Genomic DNA, 15,325 nt, shown 5'->3' with positions numbered 1-15,325 from the left:
ATTTGTTTAAGATTACCGTATTACCATAATTAATGGCTTCTAATAGAATGTGCTAATTGCATTTTTGGTGGCGAGGGCATGTTTCCTAATGGCTCATTAGGCCCACAGTACATTGGCAGATGTTTTCCTCTGAGTAGAGGCTCACTTTTCAGTGTCCATGATACCGAAGAAAACATCACTGGACCACCAGCTAATAAGTGATCTACACTTCAGAGAATATGATGTAGCTGTGTCCATCTATTTTACTTTGGGAAAGGGGAAAGCTGTGTACCTATTTCAAACTAGCATCAGTCAATTTCCTGTCATTTAAGTGTATCTTCGTGTCCTGCCCAGTTCCATTTGTGTTTGTGAATAGAGTGGAAATGGGAAGCAATTTAATCTCTGATGGGGAAAGTTAATTGGATTTGAATTATTTGGTTTTGAAATGCTCAATTTTGTGCATTTTGTTTGCAATTTGAATTTGTAATGAAAAAGCTATAAAAAGAGTCAAAACCAGAGCCCAGACCCCTATTTAAACCATTGTTTTCAAACAAACTTTGTGATTGAGCTGTAAGCAGTCACCTTGCTCTTGCACCTGCTGTATTTATGTTTTATCTTTAGGATACGCCAACAGTGCATATAACGGAATAAAACAAAAAAAATAAATAAATACTGAAAAAATTAAATAATGCAGAATGCAGTGATAAAAGCTAGTTAGGGCACATGCAACTTCTACTGATCTGTCAGCAGTAAAGATTTTATCATCAGTCACCCCCTTTTACATACTTCTTATACCTCAGTTCACTCCTCCGCCTTCTAGAGGTGATGTGGGCCTATGGTACTGACTGAATAAACCCACTGACATGCCCTAATCTCACTAAATTTGTGTTCCTGTCATCATCACCATAGGGATGAAAATTACCTGCACTCACCAGGCACTTGATTAGACTCATTTTATTTGTTTGGCAGCTGCGACACCTGGGAAATGACGAGGTGCACATAGTGTGGTCAGAGCACACCAGGGACTACCGACGTGGCATCATCCCAACTGACTTTGGAGACGTGCTGATTGTCATCTACCCGATGAAGAACCACATGTATTTCATCCAGATCATGAAGAAACCCCAGGTAAACCACTATAGTCGGTGAATTTTGTTAAGACTATCGTCAATTATACACATACAACATGGGAAAACTCATTGGAAGTGGGAACTTACTTTCATTGCATGTGATTGAACATTTTTTTAAATAGCTGCTTTTCCTTTTGTACTAAAATGACAAAGTGTCTTATTTTCCAATCACAATAAGCAAGAAAACCATGCAGGCTATTTTCAGCACTGCACTAATTCCCAGTCTCTGTTCATGATTTAAAGCAGTCCCTTCTCCTTGCTTCCTATTCAGACTTTACTGTGAGTTTTATAGGTCCTTTCTCCTGTTGTGGTTTCTGTCTGAAGGCTCTCAGTTTCTCCTACTTCAGCAGTGCATTATTACCCACACTGTGGGTATGTGCTCGCAGAGATGGTTACTGTCCTTTCTTGGCTACCTTTCATCTTACCTACTCTGTAGTACTGCACTCGATGTGTGGCCTTCCAGAGGATAGTGAAATTTCTTTGTCTAAGAATGGCTGGCTTCAGATGTTCAGATATATCCATAATATTTTCTATATAAACGTTTTTCAGATGAAAAAATGTTTCCATAATATAATCTGGTTTGTATTCATCACTGTTAAGGCATTGATTATCTTTAATTTTGTCTTTTAAACAAGGAATTTTTCAGAGATAACTGAGAAATATATAGTATAATGCAAGAAACAATAGTCTCAGCTTAGCTTTATTAGGACACTTCAAGGTACAGCAACAGCCCCACTATTTTTTCAGATAATCTTTATTACCAGTATAAATGGTCATAGTAACAATCTGTTGGACAATTAAATTTAACAAGGCATAAAAAGGATCTTTACCTTCATTTCAGCATTTCTTTCAGAGGAGTATGACAACTTACCCAATAATACACAGACAAGTGTGCATTAAGTTTAAATACTTCAATGGTTGCAGATGGTTCACAAATGAGTGCGTAAAACACATTCTAGCCTCAACCCAGTAGATGGTTTCTACAGCCAAAGCACACTGTTCTGCCCCCCAACCCCACCCCACCTCATGCAAGCCAGCACATTGTTCCAAAATTCTGCTACTTTCACTGCTTCTACCTCCAAGAATCTTTAAAGCTACTCAGGTTTCTTATATTAGTTTACACAGTGTCACTCCAGTGTTCTGGCATGTGGTTAAGTTAATTGGTTTGTATCATTTCTGGTTAAAATGCATTTATTGTATAATTTGACTGGTTATTATACTAGCTGAACTACCAAGTTGAAGACAGCAGGACTTTTTGGAGAGACTTTGACATTCGCGTCAACTTCCAGGTCAACGACCATTGAGCTTCAGTGATTAAGGGCCCCCTTCCAATATGCATGAACAGACGTGTGTACCCACACACACTCACATGCTGCCTCTAAAATGCATATTGCTCCTTTGAATTTGTTCAGTAGCTCAATATGAGGGCATTGTTTTGTATTGATTGTCATTTTAATTTCATTTAGCTAACATTGATCCGCATTAGATATGTGTGGTTGTCATGCAAAGTTAGGTAAAAATCCAATTTCAACTTGAACCCTTGCCCTAAACAGATGGAGAAACAGTTAAAAAAAGAACAAAAACAGGACACTGACCAAATTAACTTTGGATCAATGTGGAAGTTTTGATGCCTCATGTTTGTTTTTCTTTTTCTCTCTTAACTTCACCAGGTTCCTTTCTTTGGGCCTCTGTTTAATGGCGCCATCATCACTGGGATGCTGCTGCCAAGCTTGGTGCGGGCCACCTGTATCAATGCCAGCAGAGCTGTCAAGTCCCGGCTGACTCTCTACCAGAGCTTGTATCCTTTACTCCTCATGCCTTCTGCTTCATTTACTGTTCGCTATCCCATACTGGAATGGCTCATCAGAGGAATGCAACAATTTAAAAAATCAACCGTTGATTACCCATACAGCTGAGACCAGTAAGGTTATGATCATATATTTAGCAATATTTTTAGAATGATTTCATTAGATGTATAACACCACTGAGCTTACATTTTTCAGCACCACCAGTGGCCCATTTGGGTAAATTCATTGAGACATGTGGCGTGCTTGTCACGTCAGCCAACGTACACAGCTGAGAGCTGACACTGATCTTTATGGGCTGGCTGATTTACATACAGCTATTAGGACGGGGCTGTTTCACAGCCTGGAGCATCATGGGAGGTTGTGTGGGGCTGTTTTGGGCGGGAGCACAGATAATGTGTCATCATCTATCACTACCGTTTTATGGAGCACAAGGAGAGCCAAAATAAAAGCACGCTCAACAAATGCATACAAGTGGATACACACACAAACACGCATACACACGCACTTGCTCTCATCCCTTCACCCATCCATCCAACTGTGTGCCGTTAAGAGCCTGACTCCAGCTGTAGTTGTCAGTTGGTTTAAAGGGAGTGTAATCGCCAATGGAGATGAATTAGCATGTGAATGCCAGCAGCACAGAGTTGGGGGGTGAGATGGGGGGCAGAGTCGGGATGGCCTCTGGAGGGGGAAACCTGATCTCTCTTAACGCCCTGCTCCTCCTCGGACAGCATGTACAGCACCGCCTCACCAGAACCACACTGCCCCTCTGGCAGTTGCTATAGAAACCTCCCCCAAGGAGGTTTCATTTGGGTGGAAGACTAGTATCTATTGTTTTTAAGACATTGACATATTTAAAAAAAAAAAAAAAAAAAAAAAAAGTTGTTGTTTTTAAATTATTATTAAGTCTTTGTATCATAGTCTTTTACAACAAAGCATTTTGAGCTTTAATTACACTACAACACACCCTGTGTGTGTGTTGTTTACAGTTGGGTGTGTGTCAGTATGTGTCTGCCTGTTTGCGTTTCACAGTGCATCACATCCCCTGGTCCCCCCACCCCTATATCAGGCCTTGTCTGTGTGTCCCCGGGGGCATCCTGAGTGACAGATGTCTGTTACCCGACGCCAAGTGAATTAGCCCAGTGTGCCAGAGGGGGGGCCAGCCGCAGGCCTGCCTGCCTCTGTGACCCTCAGGGGTGGGGGGGTGGTTGGGACAGTACCGGGCCTGTGCTGGGCCACAAAAGCCTTACCTGGCATTCCTTAGCAGAGGAGCAGACAGCACAAAGGCATGATCTATGAGAGGCGATAAGCGCTGCCTCTGGAGTTCTGGCACTGATAGGCTGCCAGGCCTCACACACTCCAAGAGAAGAGATGAATGAATGTGCCAGGCAAAGCACACTGCCAGCATGAGTATCTGCATGTCTGTTTTTCCTGCTGTTTGTCTGCCTAGCTAGAGAGCTCTTGAGGACAGAGGCAATGCTAAATAAATGAATGAATAGCCAAAACGTTACGTTTGGTATATGCCATGTGAAAGTGACAACCAAGTTTTTAGATTTTAAGAGAATTGGTATCACAGTGTCCTGACTGACACAATGTCCAGCAATGGCATGAACCATAAACTAAACAAAGTCTTGAGTGGCAGGTGGAGTTACTCTTTTATATGCTTTTATCATTGGATTTGCTGCTGTATTATACCAGTATTTCGCACTTCATCATTCTTCCATCTTCTCAGGTTATGCGGCTCTTTATCTTTCACAGATTGGAACAATGACCCAACCTTTTTTTTTCAGGGATGTGTATTTTGTGTGCAAGATGAAAATCCTCATCCTTAGTTTACCCCTTCACAATGCTTTAACAATCCACAGTCTGCTCTCTGCCTGTGAGGCCACTCTCCAAGGTAATTAGTTGAATATTCCTTCAAAGAGAAGCTATATGACCCCTGTGTGTCCAGATAAAAGGCCAGTATGGCGCTGCGGCCCCCACTCTCGCTCTGTCACAAGGCTCGAGAGGACTCCAGCAGTCTGCTGTAACGCTCACAGGATCTCTCAGGCTAATAGGATTTGATATTGAAAAATGACCACCAGCAACATTTTTAGAAAATACACACACAGATAGGCTACAAGAGTGTTTTTCAGGTAGATACTCACCCCTTGCTGCCTTTCTGTCTTTTTCCTCATTACATCCTCTGTCTCTCCCTCTCTCCTTTTCCTCCATCTCTGATTTGTGAAATCTGTGTAGTTGCATTTGTTTTGTTGTACAGTGCCCAGTTCTGATTGTCAGTTAGAATTTGTCAATTTCTTCTGTCAAGACACAACCCATGGCCTCATAGACATCATATTACAAGCTTCTCACAGGCAACTCATAATGTATCATCTATTATTTATATGCCTGATGGAAAATGCAGCTGGTCTGGCTTTGTGTGTTCTAAGTGTATTTTCTGCAACTAGTTCGCCCTTCACAGCTGCATTATGAATAATTGTGACCACAAAATGTTCTAAAACAACTTCAGTTTTCTTTTTATTGATCTATCAGCAACAGAGTAGAGTAAGTGAATGTCGTTGTGTTCCTCTATTAATGGTACTTATCACTGCATGCACACAGTGTATGACATATTGGCTTGAAGGAGACAATGACTTTGTTTTTGTCACCTGAACCCAGCCTGTCACAGGATGGCTTTGCTGTCTGCTGCCATTTACTGTATGATGAAGATCCTTCATACTGTCACTGTAGAATAATGTCTTCATCCAGTAGCTGGGATTTATTTCTCTCTTCAACAAGCACTTGAGTTTGATGTGCCATCCATCACTCTTTGTGATGGGGGTATTGTTAAGGGTAAAAACTGTCTGCGTGTGTGTGTTGGGGAGACAGCAAGTTTCTAATAGGTGAGACAGTGCGGAACTGACCTTGATTCAGAGACATAGCCTCCCTACTGGACAGAATCAATAGTTTTTGCACACTGCCCTTAGTCCCCATCCTCTGCTCTGAGACACACATAAACACACACGCACACACAGATCCATCTCCAGGCAGCGATCAATAACCATAATCTGTTTCTGCCCATCGCCAGTCATGCGAGCCAGGCTTTTAGGTGGTGTGTGTGTGTGTGTGTGTGTGTGTGTGTGTGTGTGTGTGTGTGTGTGTGTGTGTGTGTGTGTGTGTGTGTGTGTGTGTGTGTGTGTGCGCGTCTGTATCTGTGTGCAGTAGCAGAAAGAAGAGAGGGAGGCTTGATCCTTTCAGTGGAACCCAAAATGCTGCTGAAGTCTGTCATGTTCCCTCACAGGCTCATGTGAACATATCTACAGTCCCCCAGCTCCACTGAATGCCAAAACGAGATGTACATAATTTCAATGGATGTATACTGAAAACATAATGGATATGATACCACTCCTTTGTGTGCTGCACCCCCCAGACGCCATCATAATTATTACAGTCAGTGTATTGACAGTGACATATTCTCACACCCCTTCTGAGCAAGTTATTGTGCCACTCTCACTGTGTCTTTGTCCGACGGCAGTGTGTTCTTTTGTATACTGTAAGATTCCTCACCTAGCGGAGATAAAAGTGCGCCTGTATGCATGATAGGATGTCATGAATAGGATCTGCCATGTTAGTGTTGTCTGACATGAATTATTTAGCATCGTTGATAGGTCTAATTTGCCAGCTGTTGTGCCATAACTGTCGGCAGTCTCATAGATAATACTCAGCAGTCTATATCACTGTGGAACACAGTGCTTGACTGGGCACAGTGAGACGCCAAGCTAGTCATTGTATGCAGGATTCGTGTAATGTTCTGAGCTGATACGAGTACAACTAGCCAACTTCCTGTTTATGGAAAACAGGGCCCACTTACAAAAAGGTTTTATAAAGTAATTTGTACCATACAGTAAAAATCGTTAAGGGGTGCTTAATACACATTATGCGACAATTCGAGGTGATTTCTTAACTACCTAGTAGTGTATCCATATTACTGGATGCAGTTGGCTGTTGTGGGTGGGTAGGCAGGGGTTGTGTTAGGGGCCATTTCTGAGTTGAAGTGTCCCTGTCTCTGGAGTTGGCCAGGGTGGTTTGGGCAGAGGCTGGCATTGGCTTTGATAGAGCGGTTGAGAGTTTACGCAGTATTTGGGGGGCTACAGAGAGAGGAGGGGTCTCTCCCCCACTGAATGTTTTAACCTAATCCCATTATCAGTGTAGCGCACTGCCTCCCATCTCTTCCCCCTCCTTATCCCTACCCCCTCCCACCCTTCTCTCCAGCTGACCAGCTGTTCCTGCAGGGACTCACGACAATGTCCGATGTGTTCAGATCATTGAGTACCCCCCACCCCCTACAACACACACACAAATACACAGAGCACAGTCCATGCACAACCAAAGCAATTGCCTAGCCCATTGCTGGAGCCTAGGAAGGCCTAGAGGGAGGAGGGTGTTAGTTAGGGGAGAAGGGGGTGGCTTTGGGGATGAGGAGGGGCAAGCACAGGCCTGTCAAACCAAGAGCTCTGACTCAGGAGGCAGCCCAGCTCGGATGGCATATGGCGTCTAGCTTCATACAACATGCAAAAGTATTCTCTCCCTTCGACCCCCCTCATCTACTCCCCCCTCTCCCTGTCTCCCTCCCCTGCTGCTAATGCAGAATGACTCATGGCATTACTCATTTTTTTTCCACATCCTCCTCCTCTTGCCACCCAGCCTGTAACAAAAGGCGTCCGCTGCATGGTACCCACACCCTGAAAGCCCTGGGGGCCGGGCCCAGCCCAGCCCAGCCCAGCCTGCACTCTAAGGTCTGAGCTTCATGGGGGCCGCCCCTTTTTAAACACAGGTAGAGCAGGCGTGGAAACAGACGGCCAACAGCAGGGACCCAGAGCCCCGCCTGGGGTAGCGTACACACACTGCTGGTGTCAAACTGTTGTGCCTGTTAGTGCATTTGTGTTTGTATGTATACGGAAGCTGCCTTTATTTTGTAGTGTCTCTGGTATTACAAAACAATCATGCTTTGTGTGTTCGGATGTGTTTATGCATTTGTGTGCACCATGTGTCCTGCATGTGTCTAATTGCAACCTTTCTGACAAATAAGGATTGTCTTTTATTAGCCAAATTAATAGAAGTCCTCCTATAAAGTGTAATTTGAGTACTATTAAAGAATCATTATATGGTGTCAGGGAGCTTTCAGCTGCCAAAATAACCCTGTTTTTATACACTAAATAAAATAATAAGAAACCATGGAGTTTTCAACAAGCACTAGTAGAATCTGCATAGCCTAGTGTAACCCAAAGAATGTGTATTTTTAAACTTGAACCCCCACCCTCACGCCCCTCCCCTGCTATCTCCGTCTGTTATACATTCATGTCTGACATCTGTGTGTTTGTGAGCAGCAAAGTGAAAGCCAGCAAGACTGCCAGTTTTGTGTGGGGTCGCCTTCTCTGTCCTATCCCCAACTCAGGCTTTGGGTATCAGGTAGAATAACATAAACAAGACAACTGCTTGGCCTATATCAATTTTAGCACATAGCAGTATTTTCTGTATTTGGATATATTTCAGTTGCACTGCAATGTTGAGTTTATGACTTACACAGAATCTTGAAGAATTTTTCACTAAAATCTAATTAAACTCAAAGTACAGATCTGTTTTGTTTCATTGTTTAAATGTAAACAAAAGTATATATTCTCAAAGTACTGTACGTAGAAAATTCAAATTTAGGTGCTTTCTGTGCTCATTTCTAAAGGCCAGGTATTAAAATTATAAACGAAAAACACGTCATCAGTCATAGAAATTACAAGTTGTTAGGCTTCTTTTTCTAATGACAGCGATCAGAAAGCATGGAAACAAAAGTGCTGTACTAAACCAAAATACGTAATTGGGTATTCATTTTAGCTTTGATATATTTAATAACTAATTGATAGATGTCTGAAGTCAATAACAACATTTACAATTTTCAAATTGACCACTGTCTGTTTTTAAAACAAATGCTGTGGTGTCATACTGCTGCCATTGAGGAAAGGTCTCCTGTATCTCCTAATTAATTTAAGGCTCAATAAAATCAATTCCCACAGATTGAACAGGCAAAGAGGATAACATGACTTTCATTGCATCTATTATATTTTGCATGCACTTGAACATGTAAGCCTAAAAATAGTAAGTAATCATCCCAAATTGGCTACTAATATGTAAAGGAATGACAGACTGTGTTGGTTTGGGTGTTAACTCACACCATACCCTTCGAGAGAAAAACAAAAAACTACAAATGTCCTTGCTAAATATCAACAAAAAATGAAATTGCTATAATAACTTGATTGCTAATATGCTATTGTTCCCTGTCCATCAGCCAGAATACCCTGACCCCAGTGTCACCACTGGACTAGTACCGACTGAATTGCCGTTAAGAAGACATGTTCATTGTGATTGATGTGTGGTGGTGCTGCTTCTAGTGTAAAAACCTGTCTGTCTCCTTTAAGTGATAAGCATCCAGCTAGCCATTCCATCTGTTCACCCTAGCCCTGTTTAATTAATGAACTTTCTTTCTCCACCCTGTAGCCAGCCAGCGCAACACTAAAGCAAAAGCTGTTAGCCCTCTCAGGTTCTTGTGTCGTCCGTCCGTCCGCCCCTCTGCTACCCCCCCTCAATGGGTGCGTTCTCATTGATTAGTTATGTTTTGTTTTCCCCTCTTTTGTCTCAGGGTTCTTGAAGGGAGGGTTAATGAGCTTTCCTGGCAAGCTGTAACGCTTGGAATCCGGGGATAAATGGGAATAATTTTGTTGTTTTTTGTTTTGTTTTTTGTGATGGACTTGGCAGAGATGTGAAGCCTCGTGCCACCATGTGTGTATGAGTGTGTACGTGAACGATAATGTGTTTGTTTGGATGTGTATTCATCCCTGCTGGTCCATTATTCCTCTTCAGAAGCAGGGAATCTGGAACACTGTTTAACAGTTGGCTCTGTCACTATTCATCTTCCAGCCATCTCAGCAAAACTCTTGTCCTGTCCTCCTTTTACCACCAAGTACTCTCTCCCTTCCTTTATGTCCCTTCTTCCTTCCGTGTCTCTTGTTACAAGGCAGTGGACAGCCCTTTGTCCAGCTAAAGCTGCCCTCTTTTGTTTGTGCGGCCTTTTTTATCCTTGTGCTAATCGCCATGGTCGTGTGCCTGAGTTGGACCCCATATTTCATGCTCAGCTCTCCTTTGTTTGACACACCGCCCCTGATAAGAATCCCAATTCTAGGCCCTCTCTGATATTGAAATCCAACAGCGGCGTAGAAAGAGCCTTCAATCATCCATTATCTGTGCTCCAGTGATTACCATTCAATCTCCCAGGGTCCATGCTCCTCATCACCGGCCCCAGAGCTGAGGCCGTCCCCTGAAAGAACCCGTATCCCTTAACGCCTGTGTCACATGCAAGCATATCCATAGATATTTCTGACGCCGTCTTGAGACAGCCCCGCATTGAATGCTGCTGGGAAATGTCAGTGAAATGTCACTCATCATTCTCCGCTGGAATCTCTTGGTCTCTGATGTGGCCCTGGGACTCTTGTGAGGACACCTTGCGACATTATTGGGTTTCTTTGTCCCTAAATGGCCATTGAATTTTCAATTCTCTTTTTTTGTTCGGAGACTAGGCTTGCTCTTTTTCTTTTTACATAAGGCTGCATTGCTTTTAATGTCACAGACTTAATTGGCTGTTTTTAGGAAGGAATTAGTTGATTATTTATAAGTTGCACATTAATGCCTCTTTAAATGGTTCAAAGGCAGTGTCTGCTCCTCTGCTGGCCTGTAGCCATTGTTCTCTTTTAGAGGATGTCCTTGTGCCTCACAGCATTTGCATTTTTGCACTAAATGGAATTTTCTGCATTGACAGACAAGGCAAGGCAAACAAAGCAATAACCGCAACAAAACATTTAAGTATGCATCGCTGTGCATTGTCTGCCTCTTCTTCTTACAGAAAGCAGCCTTTGATGTGTTAATACTGATAGTCTGTGTTTCATTGTCAAGTGGTGGTTGCGGCTGAAAGAGAAATATTGGCCAAATCTTCCTGTCTCTCTCCACTGCAACAGGCTGTAATAATATTGAGTTTGATGTCAAACAAAGAGAAAGTATTGTTGGTTCTGTGTTTTCATCATTTATCCTGCTTATTCTTATTGTTGTGGTTGAAATGTAAGAAAAGGTTTGTGCTCCTGACATCCAATTATCCACCACTCTGGTTAGATACACAGCAGCTCTCAGTACCTTTGTTTAATGTAGTGTACACATCTTCATTAGTTATGTATAGCCTCTAATTACTATTCTACTAATTATATTACTACTCTAGCTGATTTGGGTACAAATCTATAGCTTTTGTTATTTCAATGAGTGTTATTTACCCTCAGATCTCCAAGCCAGGGGGCTTTGGAATGGGGCTTTGTGCAGGCAGATATAGCCGGGCCGCTTGAGCTACACCCACTTGTTTTTGTATCTGCCGACTTTGACAAAATCCAGTTTGCCCCCCCCCCCCACGTCATCACCCGTCTGCGTGGATGTATAGCACTTCCCGCTCCTCCATCTGTTTTTGTCCTCCCATGAAAAGATCCATTATAATCTGCAGGATGCACAGTTGATGTGCCGCTAGCTCCGCTTGAGCCAATCAAGACAGCGTGCTGAACTTAGGCCACGAATCCAAGAGGCCCTAACCCCTCCCCCAAGTTCATTTTGATTATCTGGGCTCTCTGTCTGAGATCTTAAGTTGAACAAGTTTTTATAACAACATTGTCTCCATCATCCCTTTTCCCCTATAAAAGCTTCCAGTCTGAATGGGGCTCTATGCATGCCCACTGGATGATGGCAGGCTCCTGATTAACCCTGGAGTGACTAGCTAATGTCACTGAAGGAGGGCCACCTGGCTGTGAGACTGTACAGTCAGCTGCCACTGAAGGGCCAGAATAGGAGACGACCAGGTGTTGGGCTCCAGCCCCCCTAATTGTTGCCATGTAATTGCCTGCTTGACTGCACAATATAGCCCAGGGGCGAGGATTAGGAAAAAGCTGTTGCCAACACAGAAGTCCATTTTCTTTTTTGCCCAAGGTTTTGTGTGTGGATTTCTCTCTGTGTGCATGCGTATGTGTGTATACACATATACATCTCCCTTTGCCATCCTCCTCATCCATTACAATTATAGCAGGTAGAAGTCCCTTTTCCTGGCTGTCTCCCTTCCCCTTACTCACCCAGCACATTTCAGACGTACACCACTATAAACTTGCTTTCAGATTGAGAAGGGCAAATGTAAGAAGGATGTTAAACCTAAACGTATGTACAGCTTTTCACCTGAAAGTAACTTACGGACTTATTTTGGGGCTGAATGCTCACTGTACAGAAAAAATTCACCTTGCAACAAAAATCATATCCTTGGCTCTTCAGCAACAAGATATTCATCCATCATTATTAACATCATTTTGACAAAATGATATGAACAAATTGGTCCAACAGTCCAGAGTCTGCATATGTAATTTTTAGATACGAGTTCATATCTCAATGTAATCACAATGGCATTGATTGAAATATGTCCAAAATGCAAATATAAGGGCAAATGAAATCACTCTTGCCCCCAGTAACTAACCCTCTCTGCTCTGTGCATTCACCACAACTGTGATCATATGTAACCTAGCGCTAATCATTATCATTCCCACTAAATGCCTGGCATTTTGCATAAGGCCAGGCAGCCTAATTGGCCCAATGAACCTTTCATAGAGGGGGCAATGGAGGAACAAGAGACTTCATGTGCGGGATGTCTTGGCGGGGAAGCAGACAGAGATGCTTGGCGTTAAGGCATCACAGTTATTCTGTTGCACATGCCACAAGCATCATTAAAATTGCAGAAGCCTGTGTTCATTTTGTTTTAATATTTCATCAGTGCTTGTCTGAACAGTGTTATCGTATGGTTAAAATCAGAGCCATTTGGCATGACCCAGAGTTGGCACACTCCTCGTGCAAAGTGTCAGACTGGTTTTCTAGATGTGTCAAATAGATTATAGAACATCAGGGTACTTTGATTGCTGCTATGCTTTGAGGTGGGTACAGGTGGGCAGAACCTGAGTTTGAGCCTATAGCCGATAATAATTACCACCCTATAAATTTCATCATGAAAGTTGGCAGAAAGAAGAGGTGAAATGCCTCATAAGTAATCAGATGAATTTCAATCAAAGTCTAGGTTCAGTGTGCCCTTCCCTGTTTCATCTTTGACTTTTTATTAAAAGTTCAAATTGAGATCAGATAGATGCTGTTGTTCCCTGTCTCGAATCTGAACAATTCAAATATCAGGAACTGAAAGAAAAATATGACACATATTCACCTCAGATAGCTCATAAGATGCACACCTTTGTTCTGACCTAATAATGTTTCCAGAAGGCTGAGGCATTCATGTCACTGGTCATCATCACTGACAAAGGGGACCTTCAGAGAGAACTCTCACCCAACTGTATCTGTTAATCTTCATCCCTATGAGCCTTTCTGCTCATCTTATTATGACTTTCTGTTAATGCACAGTGGAGGCCTGTGTGACTGTCTGGCTATAATGGGCCTGTGTTTGATTAATCATGTCGATCCATTGTGTTTCACATCTAAGGCTGCTGCGTTAGGACTCATCAATGGACACCAGAGTCCTTTGAAAAGGAGATTGGTTACAGACTCAGCTCATCTGAATACACAAGCCCAGTAGGCTTTGATGGCAGTCATGTTGTGTTGAACAAACCATGCTATAACAAATTATGATGTCACTGGGTATCTTGTGGCTATCCTGTTTCTCTGTGTTGTGAGGATGACTTGTTGCTTTATCATTTATATTCTGTGAACCCCCAACAATCAGTGGGTCCTAACATAGTTTAGGGGTCAACATTGACTTTGGTGTAGGTGCTGGTCTTATGATTTGTTGCGGAGCAGAAATCGATTTTTACTGTCCCCCAGAGGAATGGTGGGCTGCCAGAGACTTGAGAAAATGGGTGACTACTTCCTCCAGCCTCCAGTCAGCTCATAAATAACTTGGTCATGCCAGCTAGCAGACATCAGATTTTGTCTGCAGCTGTGGCAAACCTGTGTGAAATCACTGATGGGCAGTGATGATGTCACAGGTTAGGAGTGATGTCACAGCCATAACTTCCCATCCCGCTGTCTTAATGCCAGATGGACGGTAGAGAGGTGTGGAGGTTGGAGCTTAGAAAGCTCTTGCTGTGGGAAACTCACCCCTCAGGAGGTGTCATTAACCTAGGCTTTCTGTTTGACCCGACTCCTTTGGGGCTCCTGAGCTCCAGTTTCCTGGAACTGCTCCTAATTAGGCTACTTGTTAAAACTCTCTGAAACTAGCTATTCCTCTAGAGCATCTGATGTTGTGTATGTCTATGCACACCCAGAAAATGGACACACAAACACCTCCACTCATCATAATGCACCTGTGACACATTCAGATGTTTTCTGTCCTGCTGCTGTGTCTACAGCAAAAAGCTGTTTAATGAGACACCAAGGTTTGAGTAGCTGGGAGTGGGACACACACACACACACACACACACACACACACACACACACTATACAATCACCCTACTGGCTAGTTTCTGTCATACATGCTCTCACTTTATCCATCTCAATCTGTTGTTCTCTCCCACTCGCCATTATTCCAGCAGCCAGCTTTACTGCCACATTCACTCTCTCTGTCCCTATCTTTCATTCTCTCCGTGTCTGTCCGTCTAAATGTCTCTGTCTTCCTCCCCGTTTTCCCATAATCACCTCACACCTCTAAGGGCCTCTGCTGAGACGAGCTTCACACCTCAGCCCTCGCTGTGACAACAGGTACCGCTGGCACTCACCGCCTGGCCTCTCTCCAATCAACACCTGCTCGGCTTTATCCCTCTTTCTTCCCTTCCTCTTTTCCACCCCTCCCCCCTTCCATCTCCACCTTCTTTCTCCTTAGTTCCATCCCTTGTTTTTGTGTCTCCACCAAGGAGACATAACCCCTAAATGTATCCATATGGATGGACAGTCTTTACGTGATATCCAGCAATACTGCAATGAGGTATGGTATAAGGAGGTGAGGCACTATACCTTTCAACGAAAAAATAATGACCACATCTGCTTTTTTACCCTGCTTACACTGCCCCCCCCCCCCCCAATCCCTTCCTCTTAACAGGCCAATTATGTGACTACTAGGAGTCAATGGCGCTGTGAGCTACTCCTGAGTTCCTCTCCTCACCAAGGTCAAGTTGATTGGCCCAGGTTAATGGGCAGATGTGGGGCTAAGAGAGGAGGGGGTCAAACATCTAGAGGCACCCTCCACCTCATCTCTAAACTGTCCCTCTTCACTACAAGAGCCCCTTTTACCACCAGCGCTTCTACAAACAGGATTAACCTTGGCTGCTGCTGTGGAGGCCCAAGGAGTGTAGAAGTGGTTCCTCCCTATGCATGGCAAAGGTT

General features: G+C 43.4%; 1 protein-coding gene across 7 annotated transcripts in view; it reads left to right on the top strand.

Annotated features, from left to right (window-relative positions):
- ralgapa2 (Ral GTPase activating protein catalytic subunit alpha 2) overlaps window positions 1-15,325 on the top strand; it is a 90,296-nt gene that overhangs the window by 59,620 nt on the left and 15,351 nt on the right. For all 7 annotated transcript variants that reach the window (XM_044167972.1, XM_044167969.1, XM_044167968.1 and 4 more), the window contains 2 exons: window positions 949-1,107; window positions 2,780-2,907. In XM_044167972.1, coding sequence (XP_044023907.1) covers window positions 949-1,107; window positions 2,780-2,907 — 287 coding nt within the window. The remainder of the gene's footprint in view (window positions 1-948; window positions 1,108-2,779; window positions 2,908-15,325) is intronic.

Source organism: Siniperca chuatsi, linkage group LG15 (assembly GCF_020085105.1).
Source record: "Siniperca chuatsi isolate FFG_IHB_CAS linkage group LG15, ASM2008510v1, whole genome shotgun sequence".
NCBI classification, from domain to species: Eukaryota; Metazoa; Chordata; class Actinopteri; order Centrarchiformes; family Sinipercidae; genus Siniperca; species Siniperca chuatsi.
The sequence above is the reverse complement of the archived record's forward strand: the minus strand, read 5'-3'. Positions and strand labels throughout refer to the sequence as shown.